The sequence below is a fragment of the Chiloscyllium punctatum genome, chromosome 7 (genome assembly GCF_047496795.1).
Source record: "Chiloscyllium punctatum isolate Juve2018m chromosome 7, sChiPun1.3, whole genome shotgun sequence".
In the NCBI taxonomy this organism is placed as follows: domain Eukaryota; kingdom Metazoa; phylum Chordata; class Chondrichthyes; order Orectolobiformes; family Hemiscylliidae; genus Chiloscyllium; species Chiloscyllium punctatum.
The window spans coordinates 130,769,413-130,791,485 of record NC_092745.1 but is presented as its reverse complement, the minus strand read 5'-3'; the positions used below and the strand labels follow the sequence as shown (position 1 = coordinate 130,791,485).

At 45.9% G+C, this 22,073-nt stretch overlaps 1 protein-coding gene across 1 annotated transcript in view; it reads right to left on the bottom strand.

Moving 5' to 3' along the window:
• The window catches only part of dnai3 (dynein axonemal intermediate chain 3), a 121,633-nt gene extending 99,835 nt beyond the window's left edge, over window positions 1-21,798 (bottom strand). The window contains exons 1-5 of the mRNA XM_072574848.1: window positions 21,777-21,798; window positions 18,181-18,313; window positions 14,035-14,219; window positions 8,772-8,876; window positions 615-761 (exon numbers count right to left, since the gene is read on the bottom strand). Coding sequence (XP_072430949.1) covers window positions 615-761; window positions 8,772-8,876; window positions 14,035-14,219; window positions 18,181-18,292 — 549 coding nt within the window. The 5' untranslated portion in view covers window positions 18,293-18,313; window positions 21,777-21,798. The remainder of the gene's footprint in view (window positions 1-614; window positions 762-8,771; window positions 8,877-14,034; window positions 14,220-18,180; window positions 18,314-21,776) is intronic.
• Window positions 21,799-22,073: the final 275 nt, after the last annotated feature.

The window sequence follows — 22,073 nt, the reverse complement described above, 5'->3', positions numbered from 1 at the left end:
TTGTGGTTTGGATGTACTGGGCAATTTTGCATGTTTTCAGGTAGATGTCTGTGCTGCAGTTGTACTGGAACAGCTTGGTTATGGGCAGGGACATTTTTTCATTTACTTGTGGGACTTGGGCATTGCTGGCTGAACAGCATTTATTGCCCGTCCCTATTTGCCCTTGCGAAGGTGGTGGTGAGCTTCCTCTTTGAACTGCTGCAGTTCACATGCTGTGAGCAGATCAACAATGCCCTCAGGGAGGGAATTCGACTTTTCTCCAACTTTGTTAACCTGTCCAGCCAACTGAAACATCTTTTCACAGACCTCCTTCTTCCCAAAACACCCTTTCTGATATGAGTCTCTATATCTTTGACATTCCTGATGAAGGGCTTATGCCCAAAACGTTGACTCTCCTGCTCCTTGGATACTGCCTGACCTGCTGTGCTTTTCCAGCGCCACACGTTTTGACTCGATATCTTTGCACCTCATTAAAACTGTAATGTTTGACTTGTACTGTTTCTCTTCATTCTTCCCATCAAAGTGTGTCACTCACACATCTTGTGTTAAACACCATCTGTTTCGAGTCTGCTCACCCCAGTTAAGATGCCCAATAAAAGAAAGATATATTTAACCTTAGTTGGTGATTCTTCAACTTTTTCTTGCTCAATTTCAACGCCACTGCCCAAATCAATCCAGGCTTTAAACTGCAACTCTTTGATAAATAGTTCCTCTTCCTCTTCCTCTTCCTTTGGCTTTACCTCCATTTTTTGTTCTAATGACTGCAAGGAAGAAAAAGTAATTGTTAAAAAAATGGCGATTTCAGTGACCTTTTCATAACCTTTCATCTTTTAGGAGACCACCGCAAGGGAGTTAAGCAACGGCAGCAGACATGACAAAACCCCAGGATTACTGGGAAGTCCGGAACTTTCTCTCCCAAGAGCTTGCTGAGGATAGATGGTCAAAGTTAAAATGACAAAACTGAGACATGGGTATTCAAATGAAGAGAAGGCAACGTCAGAATATTAAAACAGGCCTCGGAGAAATAGAATTAGAAACGATGATACAAATTTGTGATCAAATAAGACCATAAGACATAGAAGAAGTAGGCTTTTCAGGCCACCGTATCTGCTCTGCCGTTCCACAAGATCATAGTTTCAGTTCTTTCATACGTAAATCGCAGAACTTTTTAAAAGTTACATTCTCAAGTGAACTTTAACGATTGGTGTCATATCGGCCCAGATAATGCATTTAAGGATTGAGCTGCCCTGGGTGAGACTGTCTGTGGCACAATGGTCAGACTGATTCTAATCTAAAAAATGGATTTACAGAATCTTACATGGATTCATGCACTTGAGAATGTAACTTTTAAATGTTCTGCGATTTACATATGAAAGAACTGAAACCAACATAGTCATTCTCAAAGATGAGAGACTTAACAAACAATCCAGGTCTTTTTCAATATATAATTTCAGTTACATCACACTGTAACTTTTGCTATGAGTTCTGTGTCTTATAATCTTATTCTCCACAACCACCTGGTGAAGGGGCAGCGCTCCGAAAGCTAGTGTTTCCAAATAAACCTGATGGACTATAGCGTGGTATTGCGTGATTTTTAACTTTCTACACCCTAATCCAACACTGGCACCTCCAAACCATGACCGCAAGATCATGGCTGATAGAGTCATTGCGATGTACAGCATGGAAACAGACCCTTAAGGTCTGGTTCGTCCATGCCAACAGGATATCCTAAATTAATCTCGGCCCATTTGCCAGCATTTGGCCCATATCCCTCTAAACTCTTTCTATTCAAATATCCATCCAGATACTGTTAAAACATTGTAATTGTACCAGTTTCCACCACTTCATCTGGCAGCTCACTCCATACATGCACCACCCACTGGGTGAATAAAATGCTCCTTGCGTTCCTTTTAAATCTTGCGTCTCTCACCTTGAACCTATGTCCTCTAGTTTTGGACTCCCCCACCCTGGGGGAAAAAACATTAATTATTCACACTATCCATTGTCCCTCATGATTTTATAAATCTCTATAAAGTCATCCCTCAGCCTTCAACACTCCCACCTAGCCTTTTAAGTTTAATGTCCGATAATCCTCAACTCCAATTTCCCACCTTTTCCCCATAACTCTCAATTCCCTTCCTGATTAAAAATATCTCTCTCAGCATTGAATATACTGAATGACCTAGCCTTGACAGCTCTCTGCTGTAAAACATTCCACACATTTACTGCCCTCTGAGAGAAGAAATTCAACCTCGCCCTGTCTTAATTGTGTGTGCCCTGAGTCTAGTTCTGATGCCCTCTGATCCGGGACTCTCTCAGAGGGGGAAACAATCTTCTGGGAGGGTTTAAACTAGTTTGGCCAGGGGATGGGAACCAGAGCTACACATCTGAGAGGGGGGTAGTTATAGACAGGGCAGTGACAGGATGTAGTGAATCTATCAGGGAAGTCTTTTATGTCATGAAACAAAGGGATCGGTTGAAGTGTGTCTGCTTTAACGCAAGGAGTGTCAGAAATAAGAGTAATGAACTTAGAGCATGGATCAGTACTTGGGGCTATGATATTGTGGCCATAACGGAGACATAGGTTTCACAGGGGCAGGAATGGTTGCTAGATGTACCAGGATTTAGAACGTTTAAAAAGAACAGGGTGAAGTAGAGGGTGGGGGGGGGGGAGGTGTCACATTGCTAATCAGAGAGTGTGTCACAGCTGCAGATATGAAGTTTGTCTAGGAAGGTTTGACTACCGAATCAGTATGGGTGGAAGTTAGGAACAGCAAGGGAACAGCCACTTCACTGGGGGTTTTCTACAGACCCCCCAATAGCAGTAGGGAGATTGAAGAACTCAAACTGGGAAGCAGGCTTGAACAGATCAAGATTGATGAAGTTGATGTGCTAGAAACTTTGGCAAATATTAAGATTGATAAGGCCCCAGGGCCAGACCAGATTTATCCGATGTTGCTCTGGGAAGGGAAAAATAAGTTGTTTAGCCAGTGGCGAACATATTTGTTTCCTCATTCTCCATGGAAGTTGTACCGGAGGATTGGAGGGAGGTGAATGTTGTTCCTCTTTTCAAGAAGGGTAATAGGGAAATTCCTGGCAATTACAGACCAGTCAGTCTTACGTCTGTGGTCAGCAAGGTTTTGGAAAGAATTCTAAGGGATAGGATTTATGAATATTTGGAAAAGCATAGCATAATTAAAGGCAGTCAGCATGGCTTTGTGAGGGACAGGCTATGCTTCACAAATCTTATTGAGTTCTTTGAGGAGGTGATGAGACAGGCTGATGAAGATCAGGCAGTAGATGTGGTGTATATGGACTTCAGCAAGGCATTTGATAAGGTTCCCCATGGTAGGCTCATTCATAAAGTCAGGAGGTATGGGATACAGGGAGATTTGGCTGTTTGGATTCAGAATTGGTTGGCTGACAGAAGGCAGAGAGTGGTTGTAGATGGAAAGTATTCTATCTGGAGGACAGTGATGAGTGCGGTCCCGCAGGGCTCTATTCTTGGGCCTCTGCTCTTTGTAGTTTTTATAAATGACTTGGATGAGGAGGTTGAGGGTTGGGTTAGTAAATTTGCAGATGACACTGAGGTTGGAGGTGTCGTCGATAGTATAGAGGACTATTGCAGGCTGCAGCGCGACATAGACAGGATGCAGAGCTGTGCTGAGAAATAGCAGACGGCGTTCAACCTGGATAAATGCGAAGTGAAGCATTTTGGAAGGTCAAACGTGAGTGCTGAATATAGGATTAAAGACAGGATTCTTGGCAGTGTGGAGGAACAGAGGAATCTTGGTGTTCAAGTGCATAGATCCCTCAAAGTTGCCAACCCAGTAGATAGGGTTGTTCAGAAAGCATATGGTGGTTCAGCTTTCATTAACAGGGGGATCGAATTTAAGAGCCGCGAAGTTTTGCTGCAGCTCTATAAAATCCTAGTGAGACCACACTTGGAATAGTGTGTCCAGTTCTGGTCGCCCTATTATAGGAAAGATACAGAAGCTTTGGAAAGGGTGCAAAGAAGGTTTACCAGGATGCTGCCTGGACTGGAAAGCTTTTTTTATGAAGAGAGGTTGACTAAGCTCGAACTTTTCTCTCTGGAGAGGAGGAAGAGAGGTGACCTGATTGAGGTGTACAAGGTAATGAGAGGCATGGATAGAGTCAATAGCCAGAGACTTTTTCCCAGGACAGGATTGACTGCCATGAGGGGTCACAGTTTTAAAGTGTTAGGAGGAAGGTATAGAGGAGATGTCAGAAGTAGGTTCTTTATGCAGAGAGTTGTGAATGCATGGAATGCGTTGCCAGCGGTGGTGGTGGAAGCAGAGTCATTAGGGACATTTAAGCGACTGCTGGACATGCACATGGAGAGCAGTGAATCGAGGGGTGCAGAGGTTACGTCATTTTATTTTAGACTAGGAATAATCCTCAGCACAACTTTGTGGGCCGAAGGTCCTGTTCTGTGCTGTACTTTTCTATCTCTATATGTCTATGCATCTCCCCGTCAAGTTCCCTCAGAATTTTGTTTGTTTTAATAAGTTCAGCTTTCATTTATCTCTCAAAGGGTCATGGATCTATGGAGTTCACTATCTCAGAGGGTGACGGATGCTGGGACATTGAGCAAATTTGAGGAAATATGTTTTTAATTAGTAATGGGTTGAAGTGTTACGGAGAGTGAGAGAAAGTGAGGAATGCTGGAGATCAGGGTCAAAGAGTGTGGTGCTGGAAAAGCACAGCAGGTCAGGCAGCATCCGAGGAGTAGGAAAGTCGATGTTTCAGGCATTAGCCCTTCCTCAGGAATGTATGGGGTGTAATGGAACTGAGAGATAAATAGAGGTGTTGCAGTGGGGCTCGGGGCAAGGTAGCTGGGAAAGCGACAGGTAGATGAAGGTAGGCAGTGATGATGATAGGTCGGAGGGGAGGGTAGAGCGGATAGATGGGAAGGATGATGGACAGTTCAAGAGGGCGGTGCCGAGTTGGAGGGTTGGATATGGAATGAGGTGGGGAGAGGGGAGATGAGGAAACTGGTGAAGTTGACGATGATGCCATGTGGTTGGAGGGTCCCAAGGCAGAAGATGAGGCATTCTTCCTCCAGACATCAGGTGGCTTGGATTTGGCGGTGGAGGAGGCCCAAGACTTGCATGTCCCTGGTGGAGTGGGAGGAGGAGTTGAAGTGTTCAGCCATAGGGCGTTGGGGTTGTTGGGCTTGTGTGTCCTAGAGATGTTCCCTGAAACATTCTGCAAATTTGCGTCCTGTGTCCCCAATGTAGAGGAGACCACATCGGGAGCAACGGACACGGTAGATTTGCTGCTTGGATGTGCAGGAAAATCTCTGCCGGATTTGGAAGGATGCTTTAGGGTCTTGGACGGAGTTGTAGGGGGAGGTGTGGGTGCAGGTTTTACACCACTTGCAGTGGCAGGGAAAGGTGCCAGAGAATGGGCGGGAAAGTGGAGTTGAGGCTGACATGAGATCAGGCACGATGGTGTTAAATGGCAGAGCAGACTTGAGGGGCTGAATGGCCTCTTCCTGTTCCTAGGTCTTATATTTTTATGTTTTAATTATTACGGATGCAAAAGATCAATCTCCCCTCATTAGATAGTGTCTACATACCTGGGATCAATGAATGAACCTTCTCCAGACTGCCTCCAATGTCAGTATCTTTCCTTAGATGCGGGACCAAAAGTGTTCACAGTATTCCAGCTGTGGTCTGATTAGTACCTTGTGCAGTTTGAGTAAAAAGGCCCCCGGTCCTACACTCCATTCTCTTTGAAATAAAGGCCAATAGTCCCATTTGCCTTCCCCATTATTCATGGAACTTGGATGCTAGTTTATATATCAACGGATACATTCCAAGAATCTTGAGACATTCACTTACTCATCACTACTTCATTAGTACTTTTAAAAACCTTGAATCAATGGGATGCAATCATTTTAGAACTATCAGTGCAATGAGTTAGCTCATTAATTTGTTCTTGGAAATCATAATAAAGAGATGTAAGCAGGTAGTTAGAATCCCTATAGTGCAGATAGCAGCCCTACTGCCCATCAAATCTGCACCAACCCTCCAAAGAGCACTCCAACCAAACCAACACCACCAGCTGACATTTTAATGACTAATCCACCCCCCTGAACACTATGGGCAATTTAGCCTGGCCAATCCACTCTAATCTGCACATCTTTGGACTGTGGGAGGAAACCGGAGCACCTGGAGAAAACCCACGCAGACATGGGGAGAATGTGCAAACTCCACACAGACAGTAACCCAAAGGTGGAATCAAACCTGGGACCCTGGCACTGTGAGGCAGCAGTGCTAACCACTGAGCCACTGTGCTGCCCACGTGAGGCAGATATATGTGAAACACACAGTCTGAATTTACACCTAGAACAAGCCAAGGAATATTTAACCTAAGAACAATCTTGAATAAAAATCAATGTAAATGGGGAGAGATTGCAGAACGCTGTAGAGCAGAGGGATGTGGAAGTCCTGATCAATGAATCACAAAGGTAGTGTATAGGGAGAGCAAACGATTAGAAGTTTTAATGTTATCTCATTTACTGCAAAGAAAATGAATTAAAGGAGTAAGGAAGTGTTAGTACAGAGCCTGAATGCCAGACAGAATCACAGATATTTTACAGTGGGGATGGAGACCATCATGTTTGCAATGGCTGTTCAGCTAAATATCATTCCCAAATGTTAATCTTCCATTTTCCCCCTCCCCCAATCCTTGCACATTATTTCTATCCAAACAATTGTCCAACTACATCTGGAGAGCTATAGACAGTTTTGTATGTTTGTGTGTTTCACAATCCCTCAAGCCCACCTGCCCTTCCCCACCCCACCCCATCCCTCCCCACCCCTCCACATCCCACCCTACCCCTCCCCACCCAACCCAACCTCACCCCACCCCATCCCTCCCCATCCGTCCCCACCCCTCCCCACCCCTCCCCACCCCACCCCACCCCTACCCACCCCTCCCCACCCCACCTCTGGATATTGAATACATCGAAAATTTCTTTTTTTTTTCAACTCAAAAGAATTTGCTGTGGGCCAGTTTTAAATTGAGGTTCACAATCAGGGTTTGGTAAATATGTAAAAGTTTGGCTGATGTTAAATTGAAAATGAATAAAGAAAAAATCGAATAGAATAGTCCTGACGAGGGAGTCACAGAGGGAGTGGTCTTTTCGGAACACTGATAGGGGAGGGAAGGGAAATATATCCCTGGTGGTGGGGTCCGTTTGGAGGTGGCGGAAATGACGGCGGATGATACGCTGTACATGGAGGTTGGTGGGGTGGTAGGTGAGGACCAGTGGGGTTCTGTCCTGGTGGCAATTGGAAGGGCGGGGCTCAAGGGCAGAGGAGCGGGAAGTGGAAAAGATGCGGTGGAGGGCATCGTCGACCACGTCTGGGGAGAAATTGCGGTCCGTGAAGAAGGAGGCCATCTGGGTTGTACGAAACGAAGGAATTGGGAATATGGGATGGCGTTTTTACAGGGGGCAGGGTGGGAGGAGGCGTAGTCTAGGTAGCTGTGGGAGTCGGTCGGCTTATAGTAAATGTCCGTGTTGATTCGGTCGCCCGAGAAAGAAATGGAAAGTTCTAGGAAGGGGAGGGAGGAGTCTGAGACGGTCCAGGTAAATTTGAGGTCGGGGTGGAAGGTGATGGTAAAGTGGATGGACTGTTCAACCTCCTCGTGGGAGCACGAGGCAGCGCCGATACAGTCATCCATGTAGCGGAGGAAAAGGTGGAGGGTGGTGCCAGTAGCTGCGGAAGATGGACTGTTCCACATATCCTACGAAGAGGCAGGCATAGCTGGGGCCCATGCAGGTGCCCATGGCTACTCCTTTGGTTTGGAGGAAGTGGGAGGATTGGAAAGAAAAGTTGTTCAGGGTGAGGACCAGTTCAGTCAGTCGAAGGAGGGTGTCAGTGGAAGGGTACTGGTTGGTACGGCGGGAAAGGAAGAAGCGGAGGGCTTTGAGTCCCTCGTGATGGGGGATGGAGGTGTATAGGGACTGGATGTCCATGGTGAAGATAAGGCGTTGGGGACTGGGGAAGCGAAAATCATGGAGGAGGTGGAGGGCGTGAGTGGTGTCCCGAACGTAGGTGGGGAGTTCTTGGACTAAGGGGGTCAGGACCGTGTCGAGGCATGCAGAGATGAGTTTGGTGGGGCAGGAGCAGGCTGAGACAATGGGTCGGCCGGAGCAGTCAGGTTTGTGGATTTTGGGCAGCTGGTCAGGCAGTATCCGAGGAGCAGGAGAGTCGACGTTTTGAGCATATGCCCTTCATCAGGACATTCCCTGAATTTCGACTCCCCTGCTCCTTGGATGCTGCCTGAACTGCTGTGTTTTTCCAGTGCCACACTTTTGACCCTGATCTCCAACATCTGCAGTCCTCACTTTCTCCTTTGAACGTCTTCTCAAAGGCAACTAGGGATGGCCCAGCCCCACCGCCCATGAGTGAATAAAAAAAGTATTGAGAGAAACTATTCCCACTGCTGGGGGGAGTCCAGAGCAGTGGGACATAACCTTAACACACAAACCATTCAGTTGAGAAATTAGCTTAAACTTCTTTGCAAAAAGCATTGCAGAAATATGGAACTCTCCCACAGAAATCAGCTCGATTAATGTTTTGTGATCCGAGATTGACAGATTTCAGAGACATGCCGAACAGAAAGGACACCATGTGGTGGACCCAGATGAGCAATGATCACATGGAGAGATGGAACAGACTGGAAATGGAATGGAATCCCTTGCCCCAGGCTCTGTGTTAAAGAGAATCGCTTACCTGTAAAATCGCTTCCTTCATCATTTCATTCATAACCATATAGAAACTTTGGCCATACTTGAAATCTTTGTCCAAGGCAATTAAAAACTCTTCTGTTGCATGCTCCTGTGTTGAAACAGAGTCAAAGCAGCTTTAGTTGGGGTTGGTGGGGGGAGGTCAGGAAGAGTTCCAGTAAACCATGTGAAGCCAGGAGAGTTGTTGCATCGATATCAGACAGATCTAAACCCTTTGAGGACAAGTTCCATTTCCTGGTTGATTGAGTAACTTGCTTTTCAGATCACTCACACTGACCCCAAACCCCCACATACTCAGCATCCGTACTTACTCCCTTACACCTAACCATACTGCCAATACCAGCCTCAGTCTCCTAACTCCCCCTCACCATTAAATACTGGGACACTCTCTCTCAAAGCCAATTCTCCGACCTTCTCCCTGTAATCCTTGATTCCCATATCAAGAGCCTATCTACGTCTGTCTTAAATATACTCAATGCCTTGGCTCTACAGCCTGCTGTGGCAATGAGTTCCATAGATTCCCCACCCTCTGGTTGAAGACATTTCTCCTCATCCCCATTCTAAAGGGTCGTCCCTTCACTCTGAGGCCATGCCTTTGGATCTGAGTCTCTTTTACTAATGGAAACATCTCCTCCATATCCACTCTATCCAGGTCTCCCAGTATTCTGTAAGTTTCAGTCAGATCCCCCTCATCCTTCTAAACTCCATCAAGTACAGACTCAGAGACAGCCACACCTTGTCACATGACATGTCCTTCATCATGAAGAAGGACTGCACTGGTTCAAGGAAGAAGCTCATCAAGATCTTCTCAAGGGGAAATTAGGGATGGGTAATAAATGCTGGGCCCAGCCAGTGATGCCCACATCACGGAATAAATAACAACTCCAGAATCTCAAGTTTGAGAGTAAGATCGTGGTGAAGAGTGATCCCTGTGCCTGAAGCATGGTGACCCTCAGGTAAAATCACCACCCATCATCTCTCTCTCTCTCTAATGGGAGTGCAACCTTGTGGTCCTCAGGGATGATGGCAACTTCACTTGATGGACTTTGGAGAATGAGGCAATGTTCAACAGCCACCTCCAAATCCTGGAAAGGTACCATCAATGGTACCTTCCCAACTTCCTTCAAATCAGGAAAGGTGGTCCAACAGCAGCTTCCTGTCCCAGGAAAGGTGGTCCAACAGCAGCTTCCTGTCCCAGGAAAGGTGGTCCAGCGGCAACTTCCTTCCCAGAAAGGTGGTCCAACAGCAGCTTCCTGTCCCAGGAAAGGTGGTCCAACAGCAGCTTCCTGTCCCAGGAAAGGTGGTCCAGCGGCAACTTCCTTCCCAGAAAGGTGGTACAACAGCAGCTTCCTGTCCCAGGAAAGGTGGTCCAGTGGCAGCTTCCTGTCCCAGTATCCAGGTGTGAGTGTTGCTGGCTAGGTCAGCATTTATTCTCCCTCCCTAATTGCCCAGAGGGCAGTTAAGAGTCATCCATTTTGCTATATGCCTGGAGTCACATGTAGACCTGACCAGGTAAGGATGACAAATTTCTTCCCCTAATGTCCAGATTTCAGAGGAGGAAATGTTGGATGTCTTGAAATGGTTAAAGGTGGATAAATCCCCAGGACCTGATCAGGTGTACCCGAGAACTCTGTGGAAGGCTAGAGAAGTGATTGCTGGGCCTCTTACTGAGATATTTGTATCATCGATAGTCACAGGTGAGGTGCCGGAAGACTGGAGGTTGGCAAACGTGGTGCCACTGTTTAAGAAGGGCGGTAAAGACAAACCAGGGAACTATAGACTGGTGAGCCTGACCTCAGTGGTGGGCAAGTTGTTGGAGGGAATCCTGAGGGACAGGATGTACATGTATTTGGAAAGGCAAGGACTGATTAGGGATAGTCAGCATGGCTTTGTGCGTGGGAAATCATGTCTCACAAACTTGATTGAGTCTTTTGAAGAAGTAACAAAGAGGATTGATGAGGGCAGAGCAGTAGATGTGATCTATATGGACTTCAGTAAGGCGTTCGACAAGGTTCCCCATGGGAGACTGATTAGCAAGGTTAGATCTCATGGAATACAGGGAGAACTAGCCATTTGGATACAGAACTGGCTCAAAGGTAGAAGACAGAGGATGGTGGTGGAGGGTTGTTTTTCAGACTGGAGGCCTGTGACCAGTGGAGTGCCACAAGGATCAGTGCTGGGTCCTCTACTTTTTGTCATTTACATAAATGATTTGGATGCGAACATAAGAGGTACACTTAGTAAGTTTGCAGATGATACCAAAATTGGAGGTGTAGTGGACAGGAAAGAAGATTACCTCAGATTACAAAGGGATCTTGATCAGACGGGCCAATGGGCTGAGCAGTGGCAGATGAGTTTAATTTAGATAAATGTGCAGTGCTGCATTTTGGGAAAGCAAATCTTAGCAGGATATATACAGTTAATGGTAAGGTCCTAGGGAGTGTTGCTGAACAGAGAGACCTTGGAGTGCAGGTTCATAACTCCTTGAACGTGGAGTTGCAGGTAGATAGGATAGTGAAGGTGTCATTTGGTATGCTTTCCTTTATTGGTCAGAGTATTGAATACAGAAGTTGGGAGGTCATGCTGCGGCTGTACAGGACATTGGTTAGGCCACTGTTGGAATATTGCATGCAATTCTGGACTCCTTCCTATCAGAAAGATGTTGTGAAACTTGAAAGGGTTCAGAAAAGATTTACAAGGATGTTGCCAGGGCTGGAGGATTTGAGCTATAGGGAGAGGCTGAACAGGCTGGGGCTGTTTTCCCTGGAGTGTCGGAGGCTGAGGGATGACCTTATCGAGGTTTACAAAATTATGAGGGGCATGGATAGAGTAAATAGGCAAAGTCTTTTCCCTGGGGTCGGGGAGTCCAGAACTAGAGGGCATAGGTTTAGGGTGAGAGGGGAAAGATATAAAAGAGACCTAAGGGGCAACTTTTTCACGCAGAGGGTGGCACGTGTATGGAATGAGCTGCCAGAGGAAGTGGTGGAGGCTGGTACGATTGCAACATTTAAAAGGCATCTGGATGGGTATATGAATAGGAAGGGTTTGGAGGGATATGGGCCGGGTGCTGGCAGGTGGAACTAGATTGGGTTGGGATATCTGGTCAGCATGGCCAGGTTGGACCGAAGGGTCTGTTTCCGTGCAGTACATTTCTATGACTATGACTCTATAAAGGAACAAGGGACTTTCCCAACAATTGACAATAGTTTCACTGTCATCAGCAGACCTTTAATTCTAGATTCTTTATTGAATTCAAATTCCACCATCTGCCATGGTTGGATTTGAACTCTGATCCCCAGAACATCAGCTAATACCATGAAGCCATTGCCTCCCCCATGACTGCTGTTACCCAACACCAGATTCCCTGAAGCAACTGCTCAACTCAGTCATATTGGATGGCAGACTCCAAGGAGAACAGTGGAGATGACTTAGGGACATCCTCAAAGCCTCTGTGAAAGAGGTCAAACATTCCCGCTGACTTGTTAGAGAACCTGGTTTGTGACTGTTCAAAATGGAGAAGGTTCATTCATGAAAGTACTGAGCAGACCGAGGGACTTTGTCAGGAATGGACAGAGTTGGTGTTGAGAGGTCCCAGGAACGATCAGGCCTCCAATGATCCCATCTCCCTGCTCCTTCAAGCTTACCCTCCTCACCTGTGGAAAAGTCTGGAGATCGCACGTTCAAACACACAAACAAGAAACAAGAATAGGTCACACAGCCCTTCAAACCTGCTCCACCGTCCAATAAGACCAGAGCTGATCTGATCTTAAACTCAACTCTGCACACCTGCATTTCCCCGATAACCTTTCATGTCTTTGGTTTTCAAGACTCTTTCTCTCTCTGTCTTAGTAAAATTTAAAGATTCTATATCCACTGCCTTTGAAGGAAAGGAATTCCAAAGACTCTCAACCGTATCATCTGGCAAAATGGCAGCAGAGTAGCACGCTCCACCCGGAGACTATTCCTTGTCTTTCCTCTCTTTTTTTGCTCTCACTTTAGCAATCCTGGAGCGGAGTGAGGGGGAATACCGAGTCCCGGAGCAGGGAGAGGGGGAATCCCAAGTCCCGGAGCAGAGTGAGGGGGAATCCCGAGTCCCGGAGCAGGGAGAGGGGGAATCCCGAGTCCCGGAGCAGAGTGAGGGGGAAACCGAAATCCAGGAGCAAAGCGAGGGGGAATCCTGAGTCCCAGAGCAGAGCAAGGGGGAAACTGGAGTCCCGGAGCAGAGCAAGGGGGAATCCCAAGTCCCGGAGCAGGGAGAGAGGGAATCCCAAGTCCAGGAGCAGAGTGAGGAGGAATCCCGAGTCCTGGAGCTGGGAGAGAGGGAATCCCAAGTCCAGGAGCAGAGTGAGGAGGAATCCCGAGTCCTGGAGCAGGGAGAGAGGGAATCCGGAGTCCCAGAACAGAGCGAGGAGGAATCCCGAGTCCCGGAGCAGGGAGAGAGGGAATCCCAAGTCCTGGATCAGGGAGAGGGGGAATCCCAAGTCCCAGAGCAGGGAGAGGGGGAATCCCGAGTCCTGGAGCAGGGAGAGGGGGAATCCCGAGTCCCAGAGCAGGGAGAGGGGAAGGGAGTCCTGGAGCAGGGAGAGGGGGAATCCCAAGTCCCAGGACAGAGTGAGGGGAAGGGACTCCCAGAGCAGGGAGAGGGGAAGGGAGTCCTGGAGCAGTCCAACTTACCATGGTGCAGCTGGGTGCTGGTGCAGAGAGGACTGTGGGTGTAGGGTGGAGTGGGACTGTTGTTGGACTGGGGCCTGGTGCAGGCTGGTAATCCCGGTTGCTTACTGAGTTGCACAGACATAATATTGATCTGAAATTCTTCACCGGACTGTAATGTTAATCTTTCAACTCAGTTATTACTATCTTACTTCTAAACTTTTTTTAGATGCTATGAGTAATGCTACTACTTTTCTTTTTGTTACTCTTTTGAATCGAAGGTTTGTACCAAAGTGCTTGTACCTAGGCTGGTGTCATTAAAGGTAGCCATTGTACTGTACCCCCCTAGTGGAGTACAAATGACAATAAGGGATATTCTATTCTACTAACAGAAAATTTCCTCATCTTTGTCCTATTTTTAAACTCTGATCTGTCTCATTATCCATCTCATAACAAATCAGAATGGAAGCAAGTTATCTTCAGTCCTGAATGTCATGCTGAGAGAGAGAGAGAGAGAGAGAGAGAGAGAGAGACATTGAAGAACTATAGATGTACCTTCCCTGTAGCCTAGTCATTCTTTAATTAAATGTAATACCAACCAGGATCAGTTGTTTGAATGGGTAGAAATCGGAGATGCCTCCCCTTGATTTCATGTCGTTAATAATATCTTCCTTTTTAATAAGCTTGTAAGGATGATCCTCAGTTACATCCTGGTTGATCACACACTGGAAAATTTCTTGAGTCCTCGAGGTCAGAACAAGAGGAATAACATCCTCAGTGAAGGCTGCAAACAGGATTTAATCTCATTTACTTTAGAGTCAAGTCATAGGTTTCTACTTGAAATACATTTTGATTTCAAAGAAATCGTATTAGCACAGGGTCTCACTATGAAAAGCAGGTCAATTGTTATTCTGTTTTCTAACAGGTTACAAAGCAAAACCCTGTGGCTTTGGATCAATTCATACAAGATGATCCATTTTAAATGGTTATGGACTAGACCAAACCCCCTCAAGCTATAAGAAGAAGATAGCCTAGACCATAACGTTTTCTTATTTTAAAGACAAGTACCAGGTGTTGCTTTTTGGATGCATTTCAATTGGTCAAACTACCTGGCTTGAAGTAAAACACATTTTATTCATAGCTATAGTTAAAATTCAACAAAAGAAAGGAGAAATTGGAATAACAACACTATTGGAAAGCTAAAAAAAGAATAATAGATTATTTAATTACTAAACAATAATTGTTTCAATGCAGTAACATCTCATAAACACAATCCTTGGCAAAGGTAAATTCAGTAAAACAGATTGTCTCACAGGCAATTCTCCAGTCCAGGACGAAAAACATTAAGAAAAAACTCTGAGAGAGAGAGGGTAGTCAGGAGAGATGTATTGCAGCTTCCAAACCCAACTTCATGATCCTAGCAACTGCGACTGAAACACTAGAACCAGAATCCCTGGTTCTGTGGGAGTTTGACCCCACCCATTCAGGCTGCTTCTATTGTTCCAACTTAAAAAAAAACCCAAGGCTTGATAAGCTGCTTACTTTATTGGCTCAGTGTAGACCAGTGTAAAAAAGGACAAAACGCACCTCTTACAGCCATAGCATTGTCAGGAAATAGCATCAAATGTGATTGGAAAGAGGATTCAATTCTGCAGCTTTCAAATCCAGCAGGAAGGAGGGGACTATGCAGAGAGATGTGGTCCTATTATGCACTCTGCCATGATCACAGTCAATGTGGGAAGTACCTGTTAAACAGGAAGTAAGTGGGAACAGGGACCACCTCCTTTCCTTCCTTGAACCTGATATGTTTGCATCATCATTAGCCACGAATGAGTTCCGGAAGACTGGAGGGTAGCGAATGTTGTGCCCTTATTCAGAAAGGACTGCAAAGAAAAACCTGGGATCTACAGACTAGTAAGTTTACATCTGTGGTTGGTAAGTTACTTGAGAAGATTCTGAAAGCTAAGATATGCATGCATTTGGAAAGACAGGGTTTGACTGGGAGCAGTCAGCATGGCTTTGTGTGTGTATCATAAATTTGTTAGAGTTCTCAGATAAAGTGACCAGAAAGGTTGACAATGGCAGGGGGTAGATGTAGCCTTTATGGATTTCAGTAAGGCCTTTAATAAGGTTCCACATGGTAGGCTGCTCTGGAATGTTAGATCACATGGAATCCAGGGAGAGCTGGCCAAATGGTTCCACAATTAGCTTGATGGTATGAAGCAGAAGGTAATAGTGGAAGGATGCTTGTCGGACTGGAGGCCTGTGACTAGTGGAGTGCCTTAGGGGATGGTGCTGGGCCCATTCCTGTTTGTTATCGATATCAATGATTTGGATGAAAATGTACAAGGCATGATTAGTAATTTTTCTGATGACACTAAAATAGGAGGGATCGTGGACAGTGAGGAAATTACAGCAGGACCTTGATCAGCTGGGGAAGTGAGCTAAGAAATGGTAAATGGAGTTTAATATAGATGTGTGAGGTCTTGCATTTTGAAAAGTCAAATTGAGGTAGGAGTTTCATGGTGAATGGTAGGGCCTTAAGGAGTGTAGTGGAACAGAGGGACCTTGGAGTTCAGGTGTATGGTTCTCTGAAAGTGGAGTCCCAGGTAGACAGGGCAGTGAAGAAGGCTTTTGGCACACTGGCCTTCATCAGTCAGGGCTTTGAGTATAGAAGTTGGGAAGTTATGTTGTAGTTGTACAGGACGTTGGTGAAGCTGCACTTGGAGTATTGTGTTCAGTTTTGGTCACCTTGCTAGAGGAAGGGTGTTATTAAACTGGAAAGAGTGCAGAAGAAATTTACAAGGATGTTGCCAGGAGTAAAGGGTCTGAGTCATAGGGAGAGGTTGGACAAGATAGGACATTTTCTTTAGAGTTTCGGAGACTGAGGGGTATCTTATAGAATTGTATAAGATCATGAGAGGCATGGATAGTGTGGATGCACTCAATCTTTTTCCCAGGCTTAGGGAATCGAGGACTAGAGGGGCATCAGTTTAAGGTTAGAGGGGAAAGAATAAAAGTGAACCCAAGGGGCAACTTTTTTACACAGAGGGTGGTACGCATATGGAATGAGCTGCCAGCAGAAGTGAATGAGGCGGGTACATTAACAATATTTAAAGGCATTTGGACAAGTATGTGGATAGGAAAGGTTTAGAAGGAAATAGGCCAAGTGCAGGGAAATGGGGTTAGCGTGGATGGACATTTTGGTCGGCATGGACCAGTTTGGGCCAAAGGGCCTTCCTCTGTGCTGTAGGACTCCACGACTCTCTGATGAGCCACAAATTGACACCACAATAATCAACTTTTTTTTGGTGTACTGACAACTAATTTAAAGGAGTGTGCTGTGTGCACATGGTTTGCTATGTTTTCCATAATTCTTGTCTTTCCTCGCTCTGTTGAACAGTTTAGGTTATATTAAGTGCCTCTGGTGTCTTGTTTTGTCTTTTCCACAGGATGTGGACCTCACCACCTTCTGAAGGGTATTTGGAGCTGGACAACGAATGCAAACTGATGCCCATGTCCACGTAATCTCCAGGAAGAGGTTTGCTTATACCGGACAAGGCACATATTTGCATAAAACCTGAATTAATAAGAGACTTGGCTTGCTGATGGACACTGCCATCTGGCCGTAAATGTGAGAATAAGAGCATTTTGGAAAAACCAAAACCAAAGTAGATTGCAACGGGAACTTGAAACAGCAAATGGAAACAATCAATAGACAGAAAGTGGATGAAGAAAAGGTTGAGGAAAGAAATAATCAGATTTCTAGAGGCTAAACATGTCATGGTGTGAGAACAAAAGCATGGCACTGAGATAAAAGATCTGTTGTGATCATACAAAAGCTCCAAGCAGGCTTGATGGGCTGAATGGCCTCCTCCTGCTCCTATTTTCTATGTTTCAACATTTTCTCTAAGTTCATTGGTATAGGTAGGAAGCAATTTTATATTCACGTTTTATCTGAAATTCACGTTTCAATCCTGGGTGTAATTATTTGGCTCAATCCCCTTCGTGTGAAATTGCAAAAATAAGGTCAATTTGAGAACTGGAGATTTACAGCATTTCTGAATCACAGCATCCACAGTTCTTCTGGTTTTTATTGCGGAATGGAGATTTTGTTTCTCCCACATACATACATACTGACCTCCCGGCCTCTGCTGGGAATAACTGACACTCTACTAAGAGCAAGCAACTAGGAATTCGACTTGGCAATCAGTCAGTCATCAGCAGATGTATCAGCTATCTATAGTCTGACTTTGTTTTGCTGTTTCACGACAGACTTAGGAGGCTGCGCTGATACTCAAGCCCCATTCTGTTCAGGGTTGCAAAACTTAAAGGTTTTGTCGCAAAACTCAAAGTTCCCCAAGTTTCCTGTCGTGTACCCTGTTCACTGTATTCCAGACAGGTCTAACCAGGATTTTATGTAATTGCAGCCTCACTTCTTCTCCTTATTCTATAGTCCTCCACGTATAGCATCAGTGAATATCAAGTGAAAATCGGTGATTATGACTGTGATATTGCTGGGATGTTGCTAATACCCATTTGGTTCACAAATAGCTGACAGTGAAAGAAATCTGCTGTCCTTACCCGGCCTGACTTACATGTGACTCCACACCTACAGCAAAGTGGTGCATTCCACACAGTCCCCTAAAATGGTTGTTCAGTTAAAGGGATATTAAGAATGGACAAAAAATATTGGCCTTGCCAGTGATGTTTACATCTCATTCAAGAGTTAAAAAAAAACTCACTTCCAGATTTGACTCTCTTTGCTGACTTTAAGCGTGTTTTGGACCGAACTCTGTCTTTCACCTTAGTTGTTAGTTTCAAGTCGGTAGGTGTGACGGGTCTAGATACTGCCATGTCACTCTCCTTGTTAGGAAGCTGTAGAAATCAACATGCTACAAGTCAGAAACAAAACTGTAGATTTAAAAAATGCTCATAATCTCAGTAAAATGCTTTGGATAAACTACTCAACAGATGACCTGCATTCCCAATGAACTGTGTACACTTTTCCATTTGATTAGTATGTACTTTGAACTAATGAAGCTTTAACCCTATTCTGTCAGATCCAACTGTGACTTGAAAATAAAACTGCTCTGAAGAAATACATGTAATGTTGACTCTGGTTATTCTCCGCAGATGCTGTTGAGTTTCTCCAGCAATTTGCTTCTTCTCTTCAGTTTGAATTCTATTTTTCTATTGTAACAATGAAAGGCATTTCTATTTATAACAGACCGAAATTGAAGTTTATAAGCATTGGGTCAGCTCCTGTTTTGCCTTTAGGACAGAGGCTTTAGGACTAAATTCACTCAAACTGGGGATCACTGAGCAGGTGGTGATGAGCTACATTTAGATGACTGTGCTTGTGGGTTTGGAAGGTGCTGCCCAAGGATCTTTGGTGAATTTATGCAGCTCAGTAGTAGCTGCGTATTAGCGAGTTTTGAGAAGATTTGTAGCTCAGGTTGAGGTTCTGGTTGTAGGTTTGCTTACTGAGCTGGAAGGGTCACATGCTGGAAGCGTTTACTGTCTGCAAGATGGACTGCAGAAATTTACCAAAGATCCTTAGACAGCACCTTCCAAACCCACATACACAGTCATCAAGAATAACAACGTACATGAGAATACCACCATCTCCAGATTTCCCTCTTAACCATTCCTCATCCTGACTTGGAAATATATCACCGTCCCTTCACTGTTGCTGGGTCTGAATTCCCTCTCAGGGCATTGTGGGTCACCCCACAGTGCATGGACTGCAGAGGTTCAAGAAAGCACCTCTCTCCCACCAGGGGTGGCTCAGTGGTCAGCACTGCTGGTTCACAGCACCAGGGACCTGGGTTCAATTCCAGCTTCAGGTGACTGTCTGTGTGGGGTTTACACATTCTCCCTGTGTCCGTGCGGATTTCCTCAAATCCTCTGTGGTCCCTGTTTGATACCTGATGTTTTTCCTCCTAAATTTTGTTCAAAATGCCTCATGATGCGGCAATATATTAAAAGTCCTACAGCAAATATATTAGACTGTAACACATTGGAGAAGAATCTGGATTAGTGGTGCTGGCAGCATCCAAGGAGCAGCGAAATCGACGTTTCGGGCAAAAGCCCTTCATCACGAATAAAGGCAGTGAGCCTGAAGCGTGGAGAGATAAGCTAGAGGAGGGTGGGGGTGGGGAGAAAGTAGCATGGAGTACAATGGGTGAGTGGGGGAGGAGATGAAGGTGATAGGTCAGGGAGGAGAGGGTGGAGTTGATAGGTGGAAAAGGAGATAGGCAGGTAGGACAAGTCCGGACAAGTCATGGGGACAGTTACTGAGCTGGAAGTTTAGAACTAGGGTGAGATGGGGGAAAGGGGAAATGAGGAAACTGTTGAAGTCCACATTGATGCCCTGGGGTTGAAGTGTTCCGAGGCGGAAGATGAGGCGTTCTTCCTCCAGGCTGGTGGTGAGGGAGCGGCGGTGAAGGAGGCCCAGGACCTCCATGTCCTCGGCAGAGTGGGAGGGGGAGTTGAAATGTTGGGCCATGGGGCAGTATGGTTGATTGGTGCGGGTGTCCCGGAGATGTTCCCTAAGGCGCTCTGCTAGGAGGCACCCGGTCTCCCCAATGTAGAGGAGACCGCATCGGGAGCAACGGATACAATAAATGATATTAGTGGTGTTCCCTCTGTGACTACCTGGTCAGGTCCACGCCGCCCTACAACCCACCCTCCCATCCTGGCACTTTCCCCTGCCACCGCAGGAACTATAAAACCTGTGCCCACACCTCCTCCCTCACCTCTATCCAAGGCCCTAAAGGAGCCTTGCACATCCATCAAAGTTTTACTTGCACATCCACTAATATCATTTATTGTATCTATTGTATAAGCTCTATTGTATGAAGAGCTTATGCCCAAAATGTTGACTCTCTTGCTCCTCGGATGCTGCCTGACCTGCTGTACTTTTCCAGTGCCACATTTTTTGACTCTGATCTCCAGTATCTGCAGTCCTCACTTTCTCCCAACAATCCTCAACTTCACTTGTCTGCTTTTCCCATGTAACCCTTGTTAACCATGCTCCATTGCAACGGTGAACATCCTGAGGCACTTCATTGATATTTTGTAAAGCAAAGCTTATATCATGTGCCATATAAGAGGTGCTAGGAATGGCTTCCAGTGTCTAGGACCTGAATACTGAAAGTATGGCTGCCACTAAGAAAGTGATTGAAATCAGGAAGGTCAAAAATTCTGCATTTGAGGAGCACAGAAATCTCAAACAGTTGTGGGGCTGGAGAACATCACAGAGATAGGGAGAGGGATATCAATTTTGCCTCAAATTGGTCAAAGAACCAAGGAATTTTAAAAAAAATGAAACTGGATCTTGCTGTGTGTGAGGTCATCAGTTTAGATGCACTTGGCAGAAATTTCTGGAAAAGAGCAACAGGTCATAGAGTCACAGAGATGTACAGCATGGAAACAGACCCTTCGGTCCAACTCGTCAATGCCGACCAGGTATCTTAAACTAATCTAGTCCCATTTGCCAGCATTTGGTCCATATCCCTCTAAACCCTTCCTATTCATATACCCATCCAGATGTCATTTAAATATTGTAATTGTACCAGCCTCCACCACATCCTCTGGCAACTCATTCCATACACGTACCACCCTCTGCGTGAAAAAGTTGCCCCTTAGGTCCCTTTTAAACTTTTCCCCTCTCACCCTAAACCTATGCCCTCTAAACCTGGACTCCCCCATCTCAGGGTGGCATCATCTGTGGAGAGAAATTAAGAAATAAAAGCTTCAGGTCAAATAACCCTCCGTTCGGAGGAAAGGTGACTGGACCAGAAATGTTAACTCTGATTTCTCTCCGCAGATGTTGTCAGACCTGCTGAGCTTTTCCAGTAATTTTCATTTTTGTTTCTGATCTACAGCAGCCGCAGTTCTTTAGGTCTTAGGTGCACTCAAAGTTGCTGAGACTGCAGCCCATTCACACACTCCAATGAATGTCACACCGTTACAGAATTATTGCAGCATGGAAGGAGGCCACTCGGCCCGTCGTGTCTGCACCAGTTCATCAAATGAGCATCTCCTTCTGGTTCCCTTCTCCCTCAAACTGTGCGCTTTCTCCCTTTATGAAAATGACAGTCTTTTACTGAGTCTGCCTCCCCACCATCAAACACATCGAGTTGGCCTGTGCGATGCTGTAAAACCGGTATCAAGTTGAGGAATCAGTTGCATCTTGGACCAGGAGGGAGACAGAAGCCTCTGGCCACTGAGCAGAATAGGTTTTTATTTTTTTTTAAATCTTAAAATAAGACATCCCCTTAAACCTGGAGAAAGTGAGGAGTGCAGATGCTGGAGAGTCAGAGTCGATTCATACCTGGCTCCGGGCTGCTCCTCCTTTGTTGTCTCTCAGACTCTTCCGGCGTCTTTCGTCTCCATGGCGGTTGCTAGGAACCACCGGAACAAACCGCTGATTGACAGACCCTCCAGCCAATAGCGGACCCGGTGGGCGGCAGCGCGCGCTCCATTGGAAGCCGCTGCATTGTGGTGGCGCCCTGCAGCCTCTCCGCGGTGCTGCAGACGCCGTGGTTTTCGGCGGCGGTATGGAGCTGGAAGCTGGACTCTCGGAGGGTTGCAATGCCCAATGCTGGTGCACACATTCCTGGCCATTCCT